Genomic DNA, 26,511 nt, shown 5'->3' with positions numbered 1-26,511 from the left:
TCCACCCCACACCCCGCCACACCTAGAACAGTAAGTTAATACATTTTATGTGTTAGTATATCAAGCTAAGAAAACATTGAGGATTGAAAAATTGGAAATTCAAACCGGTCTTGTATTTACTTAGTTGAGTGAATTAAAAGTAGTTTAAGAGCATATCAATTTCTGGTTTTGTTTTACTTTTAACCTGTACCACTCTCTAGAAACACGGTGATCTGTGGATTGTCACGCATATTTTTACATGCTTAGTTACTTCTCCCTTAATTGGTTTCGAACTGTTGCTACAACACTATGTTTTCTTATTACATTCCACGCTGTGGAAGGTAGGGCTGTTTTGTTGATTTTAGCTTAAGAATTAGCAAACTTTCTGTGACCAAATTTTTCACTTTCTCTGAGCAAACTTTAATACACAAAATATTGAGAGCTGCCCTCCTTTCCATCATGCTCCGATGGTTATCTAATATTTATTAATGGGGGAAAATGAATGAATGAATGAATTAAAGAAAGAAAAACAACTAGAGACCTTTCTGATATTTTCTGGAAAAGTGCTGATGTAGAATTAGGGATAGTTGAGTGGAAGGGATGAAAATAATAACTGGGCAAGTTATTTTTGACTCAGGTTTGAACAGTCATCTGATGGAGACAGATCATATCTGCAGAGTTCTTGGCTCCCCTAGGAAAGTAGATGGATTGCCAAGTAATGGGAATCACAATACACATTTTCCTGCTGATGAGGCAGAATTTTTTTTTTCTGGCTCTGATGTTAAGCATGTGTCAGGTTCTCTACCTTCTTGAGATGTCTGTTTTTACCTAATTTTTCAGAAATGATCTGAAAAGTTTTTGGTCTCTTGTGATTCTGTTGTTGCTTAGAGGGGAGCAATGTGGGTTAGAATAATGTCTTTTTAGGGCCTTCCCACACCACAAATGCTGTGTCTTCATTCACAGCAGGTTAATAGCCATTTATTTGTCCCCCCCCCCTCTCTCCCCCTCTCCCTCCTAAAACTGATAGATTAACCAGGGTGTCAAAACACCTTACAAATCTCACTGTAGACTGAGAAAAATTTAGCCAGGGACAACGTAGTTGAGGTGCTCCAGTCCCTCCTGTTAATACATGTGGTCTCAGTCACTCGTGGCTGAGAGGGATGGGTTTCTGATAGCAGGGAGCTTGCCTGCCTGCCTGCATCACAAGGGGCAGGCCCAGAAACTGGAGGACCGGTGGCATCATGATAGAGCTGCCGAGATTGATTACTTACATGCCAATACAAAGTGTGGAATCCATGAGATATCAGCTCTAAGGGTTCTTAAGATATGCATACCTAAGGAATCACAAATAATGGAGTCTCTACAAAGGGTATGTGAAAGTAGACCCCATCAAGAATTCCCCTCAAACTAACTGCACAGAAGTCTGTCCCTAATATTTCCTTCTGCATGATACTTGTGAACATGCAGTATGAGATCAAGGTCTCTCAGAGGTTGACAGAGGCTTGCATTGCCTTTTCGTGTTGTTTTCGAGGCTCTCAGTGTATTGAAGTACTAAAATAATGACACAGCAGGGTTATCAAAGTGGGAGAATATTTTAAATGCTTCCATGTGCAAATTGCAATGTTGCACCCAAGCATGAAGGTGACAGAATGTTCCTGTTTTTGAGATAAAGTGTTGGTTCACAGGAAACCTGGGTGATTTATTATGAAAAAATGGGGCTGAAGTTCAAAGCTCTGTGTGGTGAATGTTGCCTTTTTTCAATCCTGTCAGGATAGCTCTGGGCTCGTGTTTGGAGATGCTTGTCAAGAGTCTACATTTGAGGCCCTAAGTGAATGGGGAGCCCGGGCTAACTGACCTCCCGTAGCCCATGTTCTCGAACTCCCTGCCTACCCCAACAGAGTGACGTAAAGCCTGGCATGTTGAGGACTTCCTGGTGAACATGAGAAAGCTTGAACTCCGAATCCCTGTTCCCCCATTTACTTGTTGTGTAACCTTACATGAGGTAGTTAGGTTTGCTATTCATAAAATGGAGCTAATAATGCTTATTTCCCACAGTTGCTGGGAAGTTAGGAAATACCGAGTGTAAAGTATCAATCCCCTAGTGCAGTGGTTGGCAAACTCATTAGTCAACAGAGCCAAATATCAACAGTACAACGATTGAAATTTCTTTTGAGAGCCAAATTTTTTAAACTTAAACTATATAGGTAGGTACATTGTTATTAACTTAATTAGGGTACTCCTAAGCTGGCCTTTGCTAAAAACGTCCTCAATCTGATTGAGGTACGTACCCCTTCCAACCCTCCCATCCACACTCGTCTTGTATACTTGTTTCGTCCATCTCCTTTCCGAAAACCGACTTCTGCGCGTGGGCCACGAAGTTTCAATCGCACTGTACGTGCGTGCCCGCACGTGGTATTTTGTGGAAGAGCCACACTCACGGGGCCAAAGAGCCGCATGTGGCTCAAGAGCCGCGGTTTGCCGACCACTGACATAATGGATATTCCAGTATCAGATACCATCGCCACCAACACAGACACACACGCTCACACTCACACACACACGCTCACACACGGTCATACACTCATGCATCAGAGCTAGAGCCCCAAGTTTTGGTTTTGAAGATCTGTTGAGTGAAACTAACTACACTGCCGACCTGGGCCCAGTTCACCTCAATGAGGTCCCCCGTTCAGCCTCTACCCCACCCCGCAACCTCCAGCCTCTCCTGCTCCCCCGCCCCCACCTGCCCTTGGGAATGAAGATAGTTTGCACATCTGAGCGGAACGTCTCATACTGCGCATGCGAGAACATTTGACAGAATGAGGACTTCACAAAGAGGACGGGCCATACCCAAAGGGCAATGGAGCAGCTAGTTTCCCTGACCTGACGGTTGTCAGCCATGGCTCCCGGGCCCTGCCGCTAAGAGAGACACCTGGCTGAGAGCTGAATGCACTAGGAGTGGAGAATTCAAGTGCGGTTCCTTGGTGCGGGGTCTTTAACTGTTTGGGAAGGAGGGCTTCTGCCGGCCAGGCTGTCCTGGCTCCCTTCCCTGGAGTGCTGAGATGGAACCCGCATTTCCTGGTTTGTGATGAAGGAGCAGCCTCCTGGCTGCTCTTTAGCTGCGGGCCCCACAGGTCACCTGCACTTCATGGCAGAAGAAAAGGGAAATCATCACACACATTACAGTCATGTGATGTTTACAGTCAGCAGCGTAGACTTTGGACTTGGAAGGTGCAAGGAGGGTGACTGTACCGAGCATGGAAAGTCCCAAACATGGGAAGCTATGGGGTGGGAGGGGATTGGATCCCTGGCAGGGGTTCACCCCGGAATAATTTGCCATCGTTTAAGCCAGTCATTGTATTGTCATGGGAAAGGCTGGAGACGTCCTGTTGGGCGGAAAAAGGCAGGATATGAAGTTGTTTATATATTGTGTGAAACTGGTAAGTAGATGGACAGACTGAAACAAATCCTGGGGAAAAATGTAACCCCTAGCACGGGGTTAGGTTTCTATGGTTAGGGCTGACCTCTCTCCCCTTTCCCCACACTTCGTGTACTTATACGTTCATGTGTATAATTGCATGCATTTTTTATGCATGTATATTATACATAAATATATGCACACAAACATACATGTTCTCTTTAATGAGAAAAGGTTTCACGGTAAACATTGGGGAAAGATTGGAAATATTTGTGAGCGGGGCAGATGCACAAGAGAAGGAGGTTTTATATTTTACAAGAAGACTGAACACTTTGACATACACTAAGGACTACACTTTAAAGTCCACCAGAAGACGAGGGCATTTTACACCCGTCCTGCAGATCTCTGTGCTCTACGGAAGGCACAAGGCTCTCCCTTCTCCGTGGCGATTCTCGATATAAATCACGGCTTTGTTTTCCTTGGTTTAAGTGACATTCCTCTTTGATCATTCCTTCACACAAGGAAAAGATATTTCCTCGTGCGAAGCCGTGGTTAACTTCTCACAACCTCAGACAACAAAGGGGCCCCTGTGCGCGACGCCGGCAGGAATTCCTCCTGGAGGACAGGGAGGGCCCCCAGCTGACCCGTATCCAAGGAAGATGTTGCGAGGCTTGCAAAGCTTGTTTCCAGAAAGGAGCCCAGCTGAGGACCTTTTCTTTCTATTCAGAGACTGGCCCTGCCTGGGGTGGGGGTGGGAGGGGACCCATGAAAGAAAACCCGAAAACAAGCCTGAATACATTTACAAATTACAAGGGAAAGTTACTGCTTGCAAGCAGTGTTGGGGCCAACTCGGGGCTTATCATAGTTCGAACTTAACTCCACTTGGAAAGAAAATTTGTTTTTCTTCCCAGGAAAGTTAAAGGCAGGAACAGAGACAGACTGGCCGCTGTGTGGTAAAAACACCGAGTAAATCCCCGTCTGAGGATAAGCCAGGGTTTGGGGGCGGGCTTAAAGGCCCCTGGGCTGCTACTCCTCACCCACCAGTGAGTCCATGTGACAGGTTGCCACCAGTTATTATTATGAACTAGGAATCTCATCAAGTGGGGCCCGTAGCTGGGCATGCATGGCCCCTCCCCGCGTAACCCAGCCCATCCTGTGGTTTATGTCCCACCCTGCCTTCTTTTCTGCCACCCACAAACCCTCCCCTCCATGGCCTTCCTCGCATCCTTTGACTCCCCCTTAGACACTGGGAGGGTTTCTAGAACGACATCCCATACCTGCTAGTGGGTCCGGCATGTCCTTGGCCCTCCAGTAAATGCCACTGCCCCACCCCCTTCATCCTTTTCCCTTCTTTGCACAGAAATACCCCTTCCTGTGATAGGTCCTTAAGTTCCCGGTCCCTGAAAGCTCCTTTGAGAAAATAGAGGTGAGATGAGAAGAAATGAGAGGTGAGGAGAGCCAGCTTTCACCATTGAGGGGCCCCTCTTCACCAGCCTATTTCTTTTTTCTTTTCCTTTTTTTAATTTCAGAGAGAGGGAGAGAAGGGAGGGGGGGAGAGAAGGTGAGAGAGAGCGAGAGAGAGAGAGAGAGAGAGAGAGAGAGAGAGAGAGAAAGAGAGAAACATCAATGATGAGAGAGAATCATCATCTCTCTGCTGCCTCCTGCACACTCCCCACTGGGAATCCAGCCTGCAACAGGACACGTGCCCTAGCCGGAATCGAACTGTGACCTCCTGGTTCATAGGTCAACACTCAACCTGAGCCACACCACTGGGCGACAGCCACACTATTTCTTGAAAGTTGGAAATTAAGAACCATGAGAAGACTGGCAGCTGCCATTTGGTGCTCCCGCCACCTGCTTGTCCTGATCCGCGCATTATCTGTACCCTTCACGTCTAGGACACACTAAGGCCCAGGACGGTGGAGAGATTTGCTCATGGCCACACAGCCGATAAGTAGTGGGGCTAACGTTCAAACTCAGGCACTTCTGAGTTCTCCAGGACTCCTTCCGACCGCCACCCCCCTTTCCACTAAGCAAAGCTGCTTTCACACAGACTCCCAGACTTCTGGTCACCAGCAGCATTTGCCCCCAACATCTGTGGGTGGCCAAACAGCCTCAGGAGATGTGAGAAATCCCCTTCCTAGCTCCAGATGGCCCACTTGAAAACTAAATTTCTAGCAGAGTGAAAATTCCATTGGTTGTGCAGATAACTTGGCTGGTTAAATATCAAGCTCTGTAAGTCTCTGTTTACTAATAGATCCATGGAATGTGACCCCCTCCGGCCTTTACTGTACTTGAATACGCTGCAAAAAATATCTCCCCACTTTAGAATCTCTCTTGGGGGGCTGGGTGAAAAGGGGAAGGGTTTACGAAGTATAAAGTGGCAGTCACAAAATAGTCGTGAGGATATAAAGTGCAGCCTAGGGAACATAATAATATTGTAAGAACTATGTACTGTGCCAGGGGATGCTTGAAATATTGGGGAGACACTTTGTAAAATATATGATTGCTACACACCTGAAACTAGCACAAACTAATATTGAATGTAAACTGTAATTGAAAAATAAAAATGTAATTTTTTTTTTAAAAGAACCTCTAGACCAGCACCATCCCATAGAACTTTCTGTATAAAGAAAATGCTCTAGCCCTGACCGGTTTGGCTCAGTGGATAGAGCGTCGGCCTGCGGACTGAAGGGTCCCGGGTTCGATTCCGGTCAGGGGCATGTACCTTGGTTGTGGGCACATCCCCAGTGGGAGGTGTGCAGGAGGCAGCTGATCCATGTTTCTCTCTCATTGATGTTTCTAATTCTCTATCCCTCTCCCTTCCTCTCTCTAAAAAAATCAATAAAATATATTTTTTAAAAAAGAAAATGCTCTAGGTCTACACCAGTGGTTCCCAACATGGGGCACATGCCCCACAAGGGGGCAAATTTGATTTTTAAGGGGGGGGGGCAGTTTGAGAATGAGTTATTAACAGTGAATTTTTTTGCGTTTCTTATTGTTCTAGGGGCCTCACATACAGTATATAAACATATATTGTGACATATTTATGCATTTCAGTTCTCTATTACATGCTTTGAAACTTTATTTGCTATTTTTTCGTATCACTACATTTTTTTTTAACAATTTATTAGTGATTTCTTCCTCAGTACTTCAACTGTCCTTTCGTTCTTTTATGTTTCTCTTTCATGGACGCCATGTTCTTTGGAAGCTTGTTTAGACCAAGTGAATGGCCTTTAGGCTTCCTCCATGTGAATAGGAGTTCACTTTTTGAATAATAAGAATTATATATGTCACAGGGTGGGGGCCTCAGGATTTTAGAGCTGCTCAGGTGGGACATGGCCAAGAAAAGGTTAGGGACCACCGGTCTACACTGTCCACTACGGTAGCCACTAGCCACATGTGGCTCGTTGGCAGGGAGTTTGCATATTGGACTGCGCAGCCTTAGAGGACTCTGGAAGGCTGATTGCTGGTGCCCACATTTTTATAATACTTTGCCTATGAACTCATATCACTGGATCATAATTGTTTATTTCTGTTTTGGCTACCTCACTGGGTTGTAAACTTTCTGTCTTACTCACCCCGTTATGATCATTTATGAGCACCTGGCCTGGCCCACAGTGCTAGAAGTTAAATAATTAATGTAGGTTACAGGGATGTGAGTTGGTATTTTCACAAGCATTATTGTCCTGGCTTTCTAGCATCTGGTTTACCCTTCCTCGGGGCATTGCTGTTATGACGGGCTTGATTTCCAAATCTTCAAATGAAGCTCCGACTGATCACTTTCCTCAAAGGAAATCACTTTTTAGCTGATTAATTCGGTTGTTTGCCTCTAAATATCATTTCTCTCAGTCAGCAATTTTCAACCTTTTTCATCTCATGGCACACATAAGCTAATTACTAAAATTCTGTGGCGCACCAAAAAACATATTATACTTTTTGCTGATCTGACCCCCCCCTAAAAAGTATAATTTTTATTCATTCACACCAGAACGCTATTGTGTTGGCTGTTGTCATTTTTTAATTTGACAACCTAAGGGAAAGAGGTCAGTACCCCTGACTAAACAGTTACCTATTGCATGTTGTAAAAGTTCTTGCAGCACCCTGGTTGAGAATTGCTGCTCTAAAAGAATGGTGGTGCAGGGGATAGAAAACTGCCCAGGACCTTCTTACCTTCTCCAGCTGAATGAGCTGCCCTTTCCCTGTGCACACTGCTGGCATTCTGAGATCTCTGGGCACCATCATCCCGGGGACACTTTGGTCTCTCTCCTGTGTTTAGTGCTCCATTTCCTATTTCTCTTGCCTTCTCCTCCTGGATTCTGTCTTCATTTGCTTGTTACATTGTCCAATAGCCTTCTTCCCAGGAGGGAAGATATATGGATGGATGTTTTATATATCTGAAAATATATTTAACCTGCCCTCTCACTTAATTGGTAGTTTGGCCAGGTTTAGATTGATGTGTGTGTGTGTGTGTGTGTGTGTGTGTGTGTGTGTGTGTGTGTGTTTAATAAGTTTGAAACCATTCTGATCCCCAGTCTATGTTTGTATATGACCTGGGGTTTTGTTTCTTTCTCTTTTTTTTTCCCTGGAAGCCTGTAAGATCTTTACTTTTCACTGGAGGTAACAAATGGCCCTTTTTTTTTCCCCCATTTGTTCAGTGTTCTGTATACTTACAACTGAAATATCACAATGTTGTATCTTGGCTTGAGTCTACTTTTATCCACTGTGTTGGCCAGTTGGTCAGTGCTTTCATCTAGAAACTCATGTCCTTTAGTTATGAGGGAGTTTCTTATATTATTTTGTTGACAAAGTTTTCCCCACCCTTTGTTGGCTCTATCTTTAGGGAACTCCAATTATATGGATATTGGACCTCCTGGATGGTCCTCTAATGTTTTTATCTTTTCTATTTCATTTTCCACGTCTTTATCTCTTTTGCTACTTTATGTGAGATTTCTTCACCTTTTCCTTCTGGATTCTGTATTTAAAAGTTCATTTTTGCTGTTTTGTTTTTATTTCCAAGAGCTTTTTTTGTTGCCTTTCTCTGATTTTTCTTAATAGCCTTTGGTTCTTTTTGTTTTTTGTTCTTTTTTGTAAAAGAATATTTATTTGATAAATCATAGAGTATGAAAAGTAATTCCTTAAAAAAAATGGGTTTAGGAAACAAGTTATCGAGATTAAGGAACGGCCTTTAGAGCTTGGGAGTGAGGAAGCTAATGGTAATGTGCCTGGGACAGAGAGCACAGTGGTTCCTCTGTTCTAAGGGTTTTCAGGGTGGAGATTTTAGGGGAGGCCCCAGGGGGAAGCTCTCAATAGACTATTCAACAGTTTCTTATTCTTTTTGCATGCAAGTGACATGATGAAAATTATTATTGTCCATTGTTTTGTTTCTTCTCCCTCATTGTTTCCAGAGGTTTTCTTGTTGATTGGTTGGTTGGTTTCCATTTCTGTCTCTCCTGTGAGAGACTTTCCTCAGATGTCTGGAGAGGGCGAGAGAGCGGTCGCAGCATTTCACATTTACACACTTAACCACTTGGTTTGGGGTTCAGTACCCTTGCCCTTTGCTGTGTGTTCCCTACTGTGTTCCAGGTCCAGAAACCCTGTTTTACCCTTTCCAGATGCTATACTTATATTCTTTAGTTGAGGTGGAGAGTGGAAACCACCTGAAATCCAAGTGCGGAAAAGGATTTAGGAACCAACTGCTCCTTTCTTTCTTTCTTTCTTTCTTTCTTTCTTTCTTTCTTTCTTTCTTTCTTTCTTTCTTTCTTTCTTTCTTTCTTCCTTCCTTCCTTCCTTCCTTCCTTCCTTCCTTCCTTTCTCTCTCTCTCTCTCTCCCTCTCTCTCTCTCTCTCTCTCTCTCTTTCTTCCTTTCTTTTTTTAAAGTATATTTTTATTGATTTCAGAGAGGAAGGGCGAGGAAGAGAGAGACAGAAATATCAATGACGAGAGAGAAGCATTGATCGGCTGCCTCCTGAATGCCCCCAACTGGGGATCGAGCCTCTGCCCTTGACCAGAATCAAACCTGGGACCCTTCAGTCTGCAGTCTGACGCTCTATCCACAGAGCCAAATCAGCCAGGGCCCAACTGCTTCTTAAACACCTTCCAAACTATCCTGGTTTTAGCCCTTCCCTCTTCATTCCCACCTTTATGATGCCTTTAAAGATGCTACGGTCTATGTTCAGCTAGTCCTTGGTTATCTATATTGCTGATTTACTAGGTCAGTTACTGCACACTCATGGACTTTTTAAAATATATTTTTATTGATTTCAGAGTGGAAGGGAGAGGGAGAGAGAGATAGAAACATCAATGATGAGAGAGAATCATTGAGTGACTGCCTCCTGCATGCCCCCTACTGGGGATCAAGCCCGAAACCTGGACATGCCTTTGACCAGAATGGAACCCTGGACCCTTCAGTCCACAAGCCAATGCTCTATCCACTGAGCCAAACTGGCGAGGGCACATTCATGGACTTTCTGTTTTATCTCCTTTTTTGCTCTGTCTATAAGTTTATGCCCATTTTTTCTTTTAATGGAAGGTGGCTGGGTACATTTGTTCTCTCTGCCACTCTTCTGCCCATCCATCACGTCAGCTCAGTAAGCTAAATGCTGAATTCAGGATCTCTCAAATACTGCACACGGTTCTCCTTCCAGCTCTCCTGTTTATGAAACCACCATTCTTCCTGTCTGTCTGCCTCCAAAAATAAGAATAATTTAATATTCCTTCTTTTGTAACACAGATCCCTGCTTTCATGGATTTCTGGCATTTTTCCTCTTACAATTCAGTACATAGCAAAAATCCTACTTTGTGTTCCTTTTTGAAGAAACAAAGATAATGAGATGCAATCATTGGAATCAAGGAACTTCCAGTGTAGTGTGTGTGTGGGGGGGGGGGGGGTGCGGGGGGGGAAGGAAGGTAGAAAACTGACTAAGAGATGATGATGATAGTGTCGATGATGAAGATAACAAATGAAAAAAATCTTAGCTAACCCTGTTGAAATTGTAGTTTGTGCCAACCACTGTGCTAGATCCTCTACTGTGTTCTTTCACTTGATCCTAATTACTCTCTGGAAAAGGTACTTTTAATTTTCATTTTACATGTAAGGAAACAGGTACTGAGGCAACAAAGTTTTTTCAGGGCATTATAGATAATACATGCATAAACCAATGTGCTAAGAGAAACGAGAGATAGTAGAAGGTAATGTTTAACTTGAAAATCAATGAAAGCTTGAGAAAGTAGATTTCCAAATTTGTTTTTTCGTCTGGATTCCCTTAGATGGGACCACACACCAGGCTCTTTCATCACTTCACTTAATTCAAAGTGTTAACCTTATCAAGTCTCTCTGGACCTAACCCTTTTCATGTTCCCTGATGACTACTAACAGGTGAGGCTTTCAAATATATTGCCATCATACTGTCATTCACTGCTCAACAACGTACTCTCTTTACCAATCATGTCATGTTTGGTCTTCTGGGCCTGTTTTCAAGAGCCTCAGTAAGTTGGTCATGTATGCCAAATCCATCCCCCATATCCGCAACATGGGTCCCCTCCATTGTGTTTTTACACAAGTCGTATTATTTGCTACCCTTTTGCTTTTTTCAATTTATTTTTTAAATATTTTTTATTGATTTTTAGAGAAATGGGGGAGGGAAAGGGAGAAAGAGGGAGAGAAATATCAATATGAGAGAAAACATTGATCAGTTGGCCTCCTGTATGCCGCTGAACTGGGGATGGAACCCAAAATCTGAGTATGTGCCCTGACAGGGAATCAAATCAGCGACCTTTTAGTGCACCTGATGGTGTTCAACCACCTGAGCCACGACAGCCAGAGCACTACCCTTTTGGTTTTACTAAAACTTTCCTCTTTGCCTAACTAATTTCTCATGGCCCCATTTTTCCATAAACTCTTTCTTGGCAACCCAATCCCACTGGGATGTTTTTTTCTCCCAAGCTCCCATGATGCTTAGCACTGATTAGCTGTACCAATCATTGGGTCCTCAACAGGTACAACCCAATTAATGTTAATGCTAGCTTGTCCAACAAATTAGTCATGCACCTAAGGCACCAGCAAAGCAAGTGTGCCAAAAATACTTTCTTTTGAAAGAATTTATTATTTCAAAGAATCATCCTAGGAAAAATATAGAATTTCTTTGAAGTGTCTGTTTTTATAGTTGTTTTTATTTTGATACATGATCTTTTACTATGCTTGGAGTTTGTAAAATTCTTACTCTGTCTCTGGATATTGTTCATTTTCATCTTAGAAGGTTCTTGGGTAAATGGACCATGCCTTACACATCTCTGTATAATTATACTCAAGGTAGACCCTCATTGAACATAGGATGTTTTTAACATCATATGTCAATTTTTTTTAAAAGCCATGCAATGTACCACCTCAATGTAAGTCAGCGTGTGAAGAAATACAACATGTGGATAAACAATGATGAAGCCAGGGCCCTTCCTTCCTCAGAGTTTACAGTCTAGTGGAGGGAATGTTATATAAATGAATTATTGTCATCCCGGGCATACAGTGAGCAGACCCATCCAAGAGGTTGAAGGTCCTATAGAAAGTAAAAGAACAGAGTAGTTACCTTTAGTTGGATTTTTTTTTTTAATCTTCATGGAGGAAGTGGTGTATGAAATAAGTTTTGAAGGATCTATAGAATTTTGCAAAATATCGATGGTCATGGAGGCAAGCCAACTGGGGGAAATAACATGTACAAAGGCATAGAAACAGAACAATATAGACAAGTTTAGAAAATAGTCAAAAATCCAGATTGGCTGGAAATAGGTGTGGCTTAAGGAGTTTCAGAGGTAATGCTGGAAGGCCAATGGTGCCATATTGTGAAAGACAGTGAATGCTTAGCTGAGTGCACTAAAGACTGGTAGGCAATGCAGAACTACTTAAGGCTTCTTAACAGGGGAGTGGCTTGTAGGATAAGAGCATTTTTTTAAAAATTGTGTCTATAGATAGTGAATTATTCTAATAATTGATAAATTGGTAAAAGTCTACACATTTGCTTTACTTTCAAATTCTATACATCATTTTCAGTATGAGCAAAGCTACTAGTATTTTCTAAATTATGTATTTTCTTAAAATATTTTACGTGTGTTCATTGAAACTTTATTGATATGTCTCCAAGAAGCAAATGCCTTGAATTTCTTTCTGCTGAATTGAAACCTTACCCGTCAGAGAAGAGACGTGTTGTCAAGTCATGTTTGTCAACAGCAATAAAGAGCAATAGCTTTGGGTTATTGAACAATTCCAACATGCCCAGCATGGGCTAAATAGCTCACACGTTGTGCCATTTAAATCTCACTGCAATCTTATTTCAGAGAAGAAATACTGAAATGTGGGTGAATTGTTCAGTGAATGGTGAGTGTCAGGAGGTGGGCCTGGTGAACTTCAGAGCTTGTCTGCCTGGGCTGACTGTTCCAGATCAGCAGCTCCATCCCCCATATCACTGCCTAGCACCTCTGAGGACACGCTTTCTGTCACTTTGTTGATGCAACTTGGCTGTGACACAGAGGCAACTTGCAGACCTCAATTTTCAACTTTTTTGTTGTTATAGGAAGAGAAGTTAAGAGAAACTAATGGACAATCTTCACAACAGGTAAGCTATTTTCTTGTTTTAATGCTATGGGGGGGGGGGGAAGTCTATTCTTTCTACTATCCATTAAATTTTCGATTACTCGGTCTTTCACTACAGTTTTTATTATCTACAACATTAAAACCAGTAGGCAGAGTAAACCCCAAAGTCTGTATCTTTCTGGCACATTCGGGTTTGAGTAGAACTTGAGTTCCTCTTTACTTCTGTTGTTTGGGGCTACAATTCTCAAACACGTGAGACCCAACTAGATCTTCACCCTGGAAGATTTTCAGTGATTCTATCTCCCCAGGAAATGTGGGGTTTCTCTAATAAAGACCATCCCTCCCAAATAGTGATTCTTAATGTATGTTCCCAGGACCAACATCATCAGCCTCACGTGGAACTTGTTAAAAATGCAGATTCTAACTGGCCGCACCCCAGTCCTGCTCAGTCAGAAGTCTGGGGGTGAGGCCCAGGCTCCTAGGATATTCTGGTGCGCTCAAGGTTAGGAGCCAGGCCCTAGGATAGCAGGCCTTCCTTTCTTTTATTTCTCTCTGGGTCTTCTCCCCAACTCCCTTACCATTTCCATCTTCAGCCCGACATGGGGATAGGATCTGTTGTCTAGCTTACTCCAGTGGAACCAGCCTGTTCTCCCTACTGGGATCCTGAAAGTGGCGTGTGCATTGTCCTTGTTTGCCTCTGCAAATTCTAGATGATCAAGCTGCCTCCTTGATGCAAAACAACCTTTATCTTGCCTCATTAGAGGGTGCATTTAAGAGAGAGTGTGTCAGAGGTGGCATCCCGCCTCCCTGTAGCATTCCTGTGATCCTGAGCTGGTACTGTGTTCCCCCTGGGGTGCACCCTGGACCCCACCTGCACCATTATCTGCTCACCTTTGCCCACAAGCCTCTTCTAATCTTCCCAGGGTTACTCAGGCACTTCCCACCTTATGTAACAGATGGTATGACATTTCAATACAACACGTTATTAGTCATGTCTTTATATAACTGTCTCCTTTCCTGAACTGTACACTCCTTCCAGATCCCTGGAATCAAGTCCAGTACTTGCCACATCATATAGATGCGCAAGACATGTTTGTTAAATGAATGGGTGATGAGGCCTTTAACAGACAGGGGAGATCTTCTGCCTTTTTGTGTCCTAATAACTGGTAGAGCGTCTAGCCTCCATTAGGAACTTTACTCAGTCTTTTCAAGTGCAAAATCTATTTTTACTGTAATTCAAAAAAACTTTGGGATCCCAATTCTGCACACCAAGGGTCCTCTACAGATAGGGGACAGTCTGTTTTTTTCTTGTCCTCTATTTTAGGCTCCCAGCCCCGAGCCCACATTTATAAAAAAGGTGATTGGGTGTGATGTTCTCTAAGATTCGCTGTGGGATCCTGGGGGAGGAGCTGGACCCTCGCACACCCCATAGGCTCCTTCCTCTCCCAGTCTCTCCCTCAGAATTATTGTCCACACATACAGGCAGGAGAGAGAAACCCAGTTTCCCCCATTTGGGGATTGATGAGCAGTCATTGCATTAAAAGAGGCCTAAATAGAATTGCAGGAGCCTTTGACCCCACGGTGGTCTGGCCAGACGACCGAATAAACCTCATGGCCAGCTTACAGGAGACACTAATTGTCTCAAATATTTACCATGTCACTCCCTCCCTAACTTTACTACGTGGCAGAACACCTACACTGTGCCCTGATTCTCGTGTTTCTGAGACCTTTCCCTTACAAAGTCCCTCTCTTGAAATTACCGTAGATCAAGCATGTCAAACTCGCGACCTGCGGGCCGCATGCGGCCCACGACAAATATTTTCGCGGCCCAGCCAATATAACGGTGTGAGCAGTTATTTACAATTATGAAAGGAAATAGGTCTCCTGTCAGATCCAGAATTACTGACATTCACCTTGGGTCAGTTTTGAAAGTAATCACTGCGAACAAGATTTCCCCCGAAGCAGGAAAGATAGTAGCGGAGAAGGGATGCCAAGTGTCAGGAAGAAAACATTGATTTTATCACTGCTCTTGTTCTTTTTTTTTATACTATACTTTTCAAAATAAACCTACGTTTCTATGAAAATTGGAGCTTTTGGGGTTTTTTTGCGGCCCACGTAAACTTACACCTTGTTTATTTGGCCCGTGTTAGCCTCTGAGTTTGGCATGCTTGCCATAGATTAAATAACCACTATATACTGCCATCTGGTGGTGAATAGATAAAACCACATCTACCTGCTTTTTATTGCATAATCCAGTGGACTCAGAAAACAACCTACCAAGACAGGTGATAGTAATACAATAGGAAATATTATATAATAGACGTAGTTACATATTATATAATCAGGAAATATTGCTAATGAATACAATATCCACAGTGCTAATAATAACCACACTGTACCACTTCCTAACTTTTATATCCATTTACTTAGCCATAAAATACTGGTTTCCACCTAAAAGGGTTAAGTTAAAGTGAATGAATACATGGAAGTTCTTAAAACAGTACTTGATGCACAGTCAATACTCAGATTTAAACTACTTATTATAGTTATTAATAAGCCCTGGCAGTGTGCCAGACATTTACAGTAAATGCCTTACATACTTTCATCTCCTTTAATGTTCCAAGTAATCCTGACAAACAGGAACTGTTATCAGTCCCGCTTTTCAGATTAGACAACTGATGCTCACAGAGGCTAAGAAATTTACCCAGAGCTCACAAAGCTGATAAGAGGTGAAGGCAGAACTGGAACCCACAACTCAACATTGTTCATGTAGCCAGTCTGCTGTACTGCCTGTGTGGTGTGATGGATCTCCCCAAATGTTCATGTAAATGCCATCCCACCCCACACATCTACCCCCACTCCACAGGGTGCCCTGATCTGGGTCCTCATCCCTCCCAGGGACCTTGCCATGACACCCACTCTCTCTCCACCTCGGGCTCAAGGGTGTGGGACACAGTTCCAGAGGAGATGGGCCGGGGGAGGGGGGAGTTGAGGGGAGCTTTCTGCTGTCAGTCGAGATCATGGGTCGGGTTGGGTGAGTGTGGACTTGGGACCCAACACACCTCAACGGCAGCGCAATGGAGTGTTGACAACCCGTTGAGCGGGGTTCCCACCTGTAAAAGGTCATGTCAGTGCCTCCCTGGCAATGGAGTTCTCAGGACTCAATGAGGTAACTGTACTCCAGGCTGAGTTCCCTTCTTCCTGAGTCGCTGTTGAGATTACTAGAATCGATTCACAAGAAAACCCTGGTGCCGTGGACTCCTTTTGCAGATAAAGAAACAGGCAGGCCCTAACTGGTTTGACTCAGTGGATAGAGCGTCAGCCTGCGGACTGAAGGGTCCCAGGTTCGATTCCCATCAAGGGCATGTACCTTGATTGCGGCTCATCCCCAGTACGAGGTGTGCGGGAGGCAGCTGATCGATGTTTCTAACTCTCTATCCCTCTCCCTTCCTTTCTGTAAAAAATCAATAAAATATATTCAGGTAGGAATCCAGAGAGTCAACAGCTTCCCCACCTCCCGCGGTTGGTGACAGAGCTGTTGCCAGGACCCGCATGTCCTACACCCGGCACAGACTTTAGGGGCTGCGTTCACCCAAACACATTACATATTAGCTTAGAGCCCAGGACTCCACCAGATGATTAGGACTGTCATCCTGACAGTTGTTTTCCCCAACATGTTCCACAAAACACAAGTTGTGTTGGTTGTTAATAGTGTTTTGTGGGAAAAGCAAAGGTCTGTGCTCACATAATTTGGGGAAGTGCTAGGTTAGGCAGAGTGAAAGAGTTCCTGTTCATAACTATGAATGTGTTCATCCCTATTCTCTGCTGTGCCCAAACCTACTTGACCAAGGAACCCCCTTTTTTAGGGGGGACCTACAAACACATCCCTGCATGCTGATAGCCCATCAAGCCCAGTTCTAGGTGATGCTAACACCTGTGTGGTAGACATCGGCTACCGCGAGTGCATAAATGGACCGTTTGATGTTGATAATAAAGGGCTCCGTAGAGTCTCCGGGTTTCTCACAATCAATGAAGCTCAGCCTCTTTAGGATAAAGGGAAACACAGCAGGAAACGTGGCCAGGCGAGTTTGCAAAGCCTGCCGGGAAAGGAGGGACCGGCTCTGCTGAGGAAGTAGGTTGGGGAGTCAAGACTGTATCTTCCTTTTCCAACTGGAGATTCGGCGCCGGCTGTGAAGGGGGGCAGGCAGTCTTTCCTCTTTTCTGGAGCACCTGGTAGTTATTTTCATTCATTCCCCTTCGAGTCTGAGAGCTCAGCATCCAGAACCGGCTCGCTAAATATTTGTCGACTTCACCTGCTGACCAGGTGACCTGGGATCCCGACTATTTTCTATAAACATTGGCAAGTTGGGTTTTCAACACGGAGCTGTACTTTCCATGTTTGATTTTAATCTGTCTCTCTTCCAAGCACTTCAGCTCCGATAAACTCTAACCACTTCCCAGCAGCTGCTTTGAAAGCTGGCTGAGCGGAACCCCTGACGCGGAACATCCTTGACCTTGGGATCACACGCGGGAGGTTCGGCTGTTTCCGGCTGTTTCCAGGGTTCCTCCCCTCCCTCTCTCTCGGCTCTTGCACGTGGCTTTTCCTTTTGGGCCACAGGGCAGTGTGAGATTTGACCATAGGAAAGTAAACTCTCTACAGGAATAATAACGTCAAAAATTCCATATGGGCCACTCACTCATGGGCACATGACACTTACCAGTCATCGCTTTGTTTGAATAACAATATGAGGTGCTCCTTAGTGAGCTGGCCTCGCGCTGGGTTGGGCATTGCCTGTGAGGAGCCTGTGTTTAGCAGGGCAGCAGACAGCTGATGACACCCCAGCACTAGACGCTAATTCCCTCTTTATAGGGGGCAGCCAGAGGCCAGGAACTAGGATACTGTGCCTTCCAGGCCTAGTCCTGGGACTGCCGTTTGAGGGCAGGTCTTCAGTAAATGCTCAGAATGACAGCTACACTCAGAAAGGTCTGTGGGACTTCAACAAGCTTATCTACTGTCTTAGTTCTGTTTATGAATGTTGCTTCATATAAAATTTTATAATAAAATTATTTAAGTTAAAAATAAAAGAATCCCCACACAAACCCTGTAACCAGAGTCCCCAAATGTTGCCATTTTCCACACTGAGTTTATTCTTTGTTTCTACACACACACACACACACACACACACACACACATTTTTTTCCGGAATCATTTTAACAAGTTACAGATCCCATAAATACTTTATTTTACTGTGTATTTCTTAAGAACAGGGTCACTTTCTTATATATCCCCCCCCCCCAAGTACAATGATTCAAATCAGGAAATGAACATTGATTTAATACTAATAGCTAACCTATACAGGCAGTCCTTTCTGACTGGGGGAGCCTTTTCCTATATTCCCTTCACTTCCTGGTGAATTTCCAGTCAATTTCTGTCTGGTTAGCAAACTGGTGGCTCTCCCCTCTTGTCCCTTCTTCCCGCCTCCACCCTCTCCCCCTTAGGAAACAGGGTTTTCCAGCAAGGAGACTTGCTAGTAACAGATGGGACATTGTCTAGTTCATCTTCAAGCACCGGACTGTTTAACGTCCACACCAAACGCAGGACGGAGTCAGCCCCCAACACGGACTCCAGGAGTGGGCAGGTGCCAGCACCAACGGACACCCTAATGGTGTTTGCTCTTCCCCTGTGTAAACAGGAAGGATCTGCCCTTTGCTTCTCTGTTGCTTTTTTCTACTCCAAAGAGAAAGCACATTTCCACCCTGCTCAGGCATAAAGGGCACCTGACAACTGACTTCTCACCTGTGAGCTCGCTGTCGTCCAAGGGGGGCAGGGAAAGCAGACAGTCCGCCCGCTTTTAGCTCAGTCTGACTCTTGGAGTGTTTTTCCCATTTGCATCCACGGATCACGCAGGTAATGGGTGTTCCTTTTTGCACCCTGCAATGGGAGGACGCCTTCCTAAAAGCAAGATATAGATGTGGGTGACATGGAAAGAGAAAGAAATTGGATTTGCTATTAGGAATCATCAGATAAGGACAAATCATTGTCGATAGGGCAGGCAGGGCTCGGCTGTCAATACGTTAGTCCCACCCCTTTCATCAGCCGTCACACAGCCTTGGACGCTGGAGCTGGTCTCACTGGGAGAAGGAATGTCGCTGGGGAAGGAGAACAGGGGTGAGGTGAGCGGGCAGACCCTGTAACCAGGCAGAGGCCGTGCACACTGAGCTTGGGAGAGGCTCAGAGCATGGCCCTTGGGCACGGGGCCAGGTCTGCAGGAAGCCCAGGCGGTATGCCCTAGAGGGGGAAGTGGGAGGAGAAGCCAAACTGGAAATTTGATCCCAAATGGGGACAGTCATTGAAACATCCTTCACAATTAGGTGGTTTTGAAGGAAAATATAGATCCTGTGGTTTTCCTGAGGGAGTGAGAGGGGGTCTTGACAGCCACAGGTGATGACGTGTAAATTCTGTAAGAAACGGAGGTGCTGGCTCTCTCGTTGGGCCGGTAAATCTCAGCAGTCATTGCATCTCTGTGCACGTTGCTTATGTGGCCACGGCCACCGCAGCAGAGGGTGGGACAGACCCAGCCGGGCCAGGGCTCCCCAAGGTGGACCCCAGTCAGTCTCCACGTCGCGGGGAACACAGGGTGTCACTCAAGACGTGCCTCTGTCTTCCTTCCTTCCTTCCTCCTCAGAAGGAAACCTCCCTCTGGACAACGCTTAAACTCACCATCCTAAAGTTGACCTCCCTGACATTTTTCAGTACGTTATTCTCTTCCATGGTCTGCCCTCTCTCAAACACGTAAAAACCTTTCTTTTTTTCTTTTTCTTTGAGGTTTTCTTTTTTTGTTTGTTTGTTTGTTCTTTGGCCCCCTTTCCTGGCTGATTTTTTTTTTTAAATAGAGACCAAGATAAACAAAGGTAGTGCTAGCATGGATGGGCAGGATTTTAGAGCAGGGTGTGGATGGGAAGGGGTGAGAGGGGAGGACAGGAGTTGGTGGAGGACAGGAGGTGCACGTGGTACTTTTCATGCCATTTGTCCAGCTAATCCTATATAATAAAGCAGTAATATGCAAATTGACCATCACTCCAACACACAAGATGGCCGCCCCCATGTGGACACAAGATGGCCAGCAGGGGAGGGCAGTTGTGAGCAATCAGGCCAGCAGGGGAGGGCAGTTGTGGGCAATCAGACCAGCAGGGGAGGGCAGTTGGGAGGGACCAAGCCTGCAGGGGAGGGCAGTTAGGGGTGACCAGGCCAGCAGGGGAGGACAGTTGGGGGGGTCCAAGGCCAGCAGAGGAGGGCAGTTGGGGTGACCAGGCCTGCAGGAGAGGACAGTTGGGGGGAACCAGGCCTGCAGGGGAGGGCAGTTGTGGGCAACCAGGCCAGCAGGGGAGGGCAGTTAGGGGCGACCAAGCCAGCAGAGGAGGGCAATTGGGGCAATCGGGCCAGCAGGGGAACAGTTAGGCATTGATCAGGCTGGCAGAGGAGTGGTTAGGGGTGATCAGGCTGGCAGGCAGAAGCAGTTAGGGGCAATCAGGCTGGCAGGCAGGCGAGAGGTTGGGAGCCAGCAGTCCTGGATTGTGAGAGGGATGTCCGACTGCCCTCGAGGAGTCCCAGATTGGAGAGGGTGCAGGCTGGGCGGAGGGACACGCGCGCGCATACACACACACACACACACACACACACACACACACACAACGTGCACAAATTCCATGCACCGTGCCTCTAGTATATGAAATATTAGCAGAAAATGGGCATGAAGGGGGAGCAGGGGCCGGAAACAAACCCTGGGGTAATTTAACTGAGAGCTTTGAAGGAGGAAAAGCTTGTACACACGTACTCGCTGGCTAAGCTCCCAGTGGTTTCTCTGCCCGTCGATCCCCTGTTGCACTGGGGTTTGGGTCTTTCAGTTGGTGCCACGTTGGTAGAAATATACCATTTGCCTCTTATGCCAGAAACAAGCCTTACTTGATACTATTAAGGCTGTTGTGCATGTGTGTATGTCATGGCTAGATTACATCTTCCTTAGGTGGAAGGCCTTCATCTTTTTTTTTTTTTTTAAGCATGCTGTATCCAAACAGAGCTGAATAATAAGCATATGCTTAGTATGAATATTCACTTGTATACTCCCCGGCAACACCACGTGCTAGTATATTGTTATCCCCATTCACAGATGAAATAGCTGAGGCCCTAAGTCACAAGCCAGTAAGAGGCAGAGCTGGGCTCTGAACCAGGTAAGCCAGGCCACTCTCCCCATCTCAAATCTGTGATCACACCCGCAAAGATTTGTTTGTTTGGTTGGTTGGTTGGTTTTGGTCATATGAGGTAGCATTCACCAGTTGCAGAGGGTAGGATGTGGCTGTTTTGGGGGTGGGGCATTTTTAGCTCCATCGGGGGTTATTTGTGGATTTGACTTATCAGTGTCAACCTAGTCCCTTGTAACCAGCCAGCCAGTCTGTGAATTCAGAAAACACCAGGTGTTTTCTCTGTGGGTAAAGGCTTGTGAAGCAGCACCCTGGAGGAAGGAGAGAGACCAGGGGAGGCAGTAACCCCATCAACAGCGAGGGATCTCTCTCTGTTTCAAGTGCACGCGCCCTGTGGACACAGAGGGACGAGGGCTTTAGCCTGTCTTTGAGAAGGTCGCAAATATTAAAAATGGAGAATGACTCAAAGGAAAGACCAGAACAATGTAGTCTGTTTCCCATGCAGAGAAGGTTTTATTCAGAGGGCAATGTGCAGGGCAAAAAATGCCACCTTGGGAAAAGGCAAGAGACAGTGGGCAGGTGAGAAATGAAAGAAGCACAGACTCAGTCCACCTGCCACCAGGAAGCCCACTTGACCTGCAAGAATGGAGTCCACAAATTGTGGCCAGAATCAGCCCAGCGCTGGGAAGGGCAGAGCAGGAGCAGGTGCGTCAGGTGAAGCTGGTGATGATGACCCGGCTCTCACCTCCTCGGGTCCCTAACATGGAACACATGGGTCAGCTGCCTCATCCTGAAGTCCTTGAATACTTGAGGAGCTAATCCCCGGTATGGACACCTCCCTTCTCTCCGACACCTCCTGCTGCCCCTGGTTAGGCTCCCGTGTCCCCCAAAGAAGGCAGTGGAATAGAAAACGCACAGATCCTTTCAGTCCCGCCTTTCTCTCCCCAGCGTTCTTCAACCAGTATTTCCTCATTTGCAAAATGCAAATGGCATACGGAACTCCCAGGGTGGGGGAAAGGGTTTGGCACAGAGACAAGTATCAATAAATGTTTGAGAGCTCGGAATCGGTGATTTCCGATACATATAGGCATTCTAGTGCCTCCCTGGCCCACATGTTACCTTTCTGCCAAAAACTGTGACTCCACTAACTTGTGAGTAGTTAGGAAAGAAAAAGCAAACCTAATTGATATTAGAATGTTATTCACTGTGTTTTCTCCCTTTCATGTTTTCTTTTCCAGATGATAACAAAAAATAATCCAGATGGGGTGCAGGTGCTGTAAAATGATACAAAGGTAAATTTGCGGGGGGGGGGGGGGAATACCTCATTCGAATGGAGGAATTCACGATTTCCATGGAGGCCCTCTGAAAGACCTTGCGTTGATTCTGCATTTATCTCGTTGGGGCTTGACCAGCATTGCCAAGAAATTAAGAATTTGGAATTGCTTTGATGTCATTTAAGAGCACATGTGGCCTAGATACCAAAACCTTTTTTTGTTGTTGTTCCCTTCTCAGAGATGTTGGGAACTCCGTCATTCTCTGAGTCTGAATTTGGTTTGGGCTGAATTTACATTTCTCCAGGGAGTAATGCAAAGCAAAGCTTCAGTTTTGGAGGACGCCTGAAGTGGCCTCACTGAAAATAAATCGCCCTAGTCACATATGTGCTTTTAATTTTTTCCAGATTCTATCCCAGAATGTGCGTAATAAGAACAGAATTCTCTATAAAACAAAGGGGGAAAAATTAACTAATGATTTTGCTTCCTTAACAAATTTATGTGTTGTTATAGTTCTATTCCATATCTATCTACATATACATATATATTTTTATCCATATGTAAGTATATACACAACACATACATATGTAAATGTTACTCCACTGTAATCATAATGTGATCTTACACTTAACCAACAATCCGATATAATAAAGACATAATATGCAAATTAACCCTCATGCCCTCACAAGATGGCTGCCTATGACCAGGCTGGCAGGGGGTTAGTGAGGGACGATCCAAATGAATGAACAGCAGGCTGCGTGGGGCGACCAGGCCAGTGGGGGTGCCGTGAGGGGTGACCAGGACAGCAGGGGAAGGGGAGGTGGTGGCAGTTGAGGACAACCAGGCCAGCAGTGGGGGTGGCAGTTGGGGGAGACCAGGCCTGCAGGGGAGGGAAGTTAGGGGTGACCAGGCCAGCAGGGGGGCAGTTAGGGGCGATCAGGCCGGCACACAGAGGCAGTGAGGGGAGATCAGGCAGGCAGGCAGGTGAGCAATTAGGAGCCAGCGGTCCAGGATTGTGAGAGGGATATCCGACTGCCGGTTTAGGCCGGATCCCTGGGATCTGGCCTAAACTGGCAGTCGAACATCTCCCAAGGGGTCCTGGATTGGAGAGGGGGGTACAGGCTGGGCTGAGGGGACCCCCCCATACTAATTTCATGCACCAGGCCTCTAGTATTTATTATACGTATCTTTCATGCTAGTCCAGACTTCATATTTATCCTTTTGATGACTGCATAATATTCCATTGAGGAGATGTACCCTCAATACGTAACCAGTTATTTTCCTGATTCTGCACATTTATTTTATTTTCTATTTACTTTTTTTGCTTGTTTTTAAATTCCATGAACTTTGTTCTGAACCTTCTTCCCACCCTCTTTTGAATCTTTTCTTAAGATCTATTTCCAGTGGCAGAACACTTTTATGCCAACTATATCTATTTGATTTAGACACACATATAGGCTTACATAAGTAACTAAACAGAAATTAACAGGAAGAGAAGCAGAGCCTATAGTAGAGATTATTAATAATGGAAGTTAGTGATTAATAAAGTCATGAACAAATAAAGTTAATCCACCTGACTGACCCTCATTATTCTCCCCTCCCCCAGCTATCTCTTCGATCCCGTTCAAGTGCCCTCCCCCGGCTATGTCAACGAAGTGAGCAGCTGCAAGTTGGAGGAAGAGGACACTGTTAAATTAAAAGACAAACAGAGCAGCGAAGTCCTGGTGCATAAAAATGACCTTCAGCGGGAGGGCTTGAGGAGGACGGGGAGCAGAAGCCGGAGAGCTGGGCCACAGGAGCCCGGCTGGCCTCCCCAGGGGCCGCACCCTCCAGGGGACACGGGAGGGGAGCCCTGTGCGGAGAAGACTGGTGGTGCCGTCAATGGCATTGGGCCCGCGGCTGCCCTGCCGCCCCCAGGAGATCCTGGGCCCTCCCAGGGTGGCACAGGTTCCTGGGCCAGTACCGCCAACAGCGTGCCCCCAGCTCACCCCTTCCTCGAAAGAGGGGGCGCCAGGGAAACGGACTGTGCGCTGCCGGCCTCGGGAGAGACGGGAGTCGTGGGGAATGGAGACTCCAGAGTTTCTTCCGAGGCTGAGGGTCCTACGGTGGACGTGCCGGACCATGTCCCCCAGATACCAGCCCCGGACTACCCTCCACACCGGGGCTCGGCTGGCGACGACGTGGATCACGAAGAAAAAGAGGTTTTCCAGGGCCATCCCCAGGAGGAGCGCGCGGAGGAGCAGGGCTTGAACCTGCCCTTCTCCTTCCCGGGGAAGCGACGCTGGGATTCCTTAAACGGGGCAGTGGCCGCGGAGGTCCTGAGCGTCCACTTTAAAGAAGAGGACCCCGCCCGGGCCGCGCCGGTGGCCGATGGGAGGAACGGGTGGGAGGACGCCCACCGCACCCCAGGAGACGCGAGCGGGGAGGCGGAGGAGGAAGACGCCGAGGTGGCGGAGGCCCTGGCGGCTTTGGAAGCGGCCACGGCGGGGGAAGACGTGGACGACGTGGATTAGGGGAGGGATTGGCGCGTGCAGTGGAGCTGGTGTCACAGCGGCGTTGGGTGTGATTGCTCCGCAGAGCTGAGCTGAGTCCGCAGCGGCGGTGCAGCCCTGCCTGTTGTTTACAGCCAGCCTCGTGCTGATGACGGAGTGCCCGTGCCCGCTCCTTAAATATTGAGAGCGCCCCTGTGGGTGGCCCATCACTCAGGACACTGGAACGAAAAGCAGAGTGGGCCATGGTGCCGCTGCCTGGAAATGAGCCTCTTCGGCACCCCCCAGAGTCCCCACAACATCTGGTGCAGCTGTGCTGGAGAATTCTCTGAAATCCCGGCGCTTCGCCCCAGAGCAGACTCCCGGAACAGTCTGTTTGACTGTCGTTGTTTTTGTTAATCCTCACCCGGAGATATGTGTTCCATTGATTTTTAAAAAGAGTGAACGTGGGGGAAAGAGAGAGTGGGAGAGAGACATCAATGTGAGACACATCCATTGGTTGCCTCCTGCAGGCCCCTGGCAGGGCCAGGATCCAACCTGCAACCCAGGTGCATGCCCTTGAGAGGGAATAGAACCTGTGAACCTTCAATGCGCAGCCAGCCACAGAGCCTCGCCGGCCAGGGCTTGACTGTCAATTCTTCATCTTGCCTTTGAGAGCCAAACGTTGGCCCCAAGCTCGAAGAGGTAACTACCCCACTTAAAGTGCCTACTGTGTGGCCAGAGCATGGCCTGCATTCAGGGACAATCACCCAGGGAACTAGTAACTAACCACTTGTTTGACAGGAGGTAAGCTCAGTGGCACTGAGGGAGGAGCTAAACAATGGTTAGTCATTGGCTGTGATATTAAGGCACCTTGACCTTAACTTTTTTATATTACTTTTTAATCTCCTTTGGGATTGGGGAGGCTGGTCAAAATAATTGTTGAAACTCCTTATGTCATATTTGGGTTTGAAGTTTATGAGATTTGGAACAGTGAAGAGATATATAGAGTATTTTATGCCATTTAATGCCTGATTCTGATTAAAATATAACAACCTATGTGGTTGCCTGTATTGATTCAGTGGCGCTTCTAATATTCCCAGATGGAGTGTCAATGACCTTTGATGGTTGTTGTTTGTGCGTTTGTTTTTCAATTTAAAGAGCCAGACTTCTAAATCACACTTGAGGAGGAGAACGGGTTACTTTGCTGAGAATGGCTCTGGCTCTCTCTGTCCTTGAGGTTCATTCAGACTCTTGACAACATGACTACCTGTGCCTAAAGGACAAATGAGCCCTCTCAGGGTTTTCACCTTCTAATTTACAAAAACAAGTACAGCCATTCAGACATGGCTCGATGGAGAATACATAGGATGGTCAAGACTATCTAGAAAAATATAAACATGGAGATGCTTTAGTTTGGTATTTCATAACAGGTTCTGGAATCTGACTGACCGTGGTCTGAATTTTGACCTTGCAATGTGACCTTGGGCAAGTAATTTATCCCTTCTATTTGCCTATCTGTTAAGTGAGATGAGAATAATCTGTACCTGCAAAGATGACACAAGGTTATGCAATGTTTAGCACAATGCCTGGCAA

The 26,511-nt window shown here is 46.0% G+C and overlaps 1 protein-coding gene across 10 annotated transcripts in view; it reads left to right on the top strand.

The window, feature by feature from the left end:
• Positions 1-25,974, top strand: part of C1H4orf19 (chromosome 1 C4orf19 homolog) — a 70,222-nt gene extending 44,248 nt beyond the window's left edge. For 3 of the 10 annotated variants that reach the window (XM_059673570.1, XM_059673533.1, XM_059673543.1), the window contains exons 2-5: positions 12,958-12,999; positions 16,844-17,109; positions 22,415-22,468; positions 24,054-25,974. In XM_059673570.1, the coding sequence (XP_059529553.1) occupies positions 22,437-22,468; positions 24,054-24,960 (939 nt within the window). In that variant the 5' untranslated portion in view covers positions 12,958-12,999; positions 16,844-17,109; positions 22,415-22,436 and the 3' untranslated portion in view covers positions 24,961-25,974. Of the gene's footprint in view, positions 1-12,957; positions 13,000-16,843; positions 17,110-19,071; positions 19,152-21,145; positions 21,207-22,414; positions 22,469-24,053 lie in introns of those variants that run through there. The other 7 variants (XM_059673513.1, XM_059673497.1, XM_059673505.1 and 4 more) reach the window with 4 other exon arrangements.
• Positions 25,975-26,511: the final 537 nt, after the last annotated feature.

Source organism: Myotis daubentonii, chromosome 1 (assembly GCF_963259705.1).
Source record: "Myotis daubentonii chromosome 1, mMyoDau2.1, whole genome shotgun sequence".
In the NCBI taxonomy this organism is placed as follows: Eukaryota; Metazoa; Chordata; class Mammalia; order Chiroptera; family Vespertilionidae; genus Myotis; species Myotis daubentonii.
The sequence above is the reverse complement of the archived record's forward strand: the minus strand, read 5'-3'. Positions and strand labels throughout refer to the sequence as shown.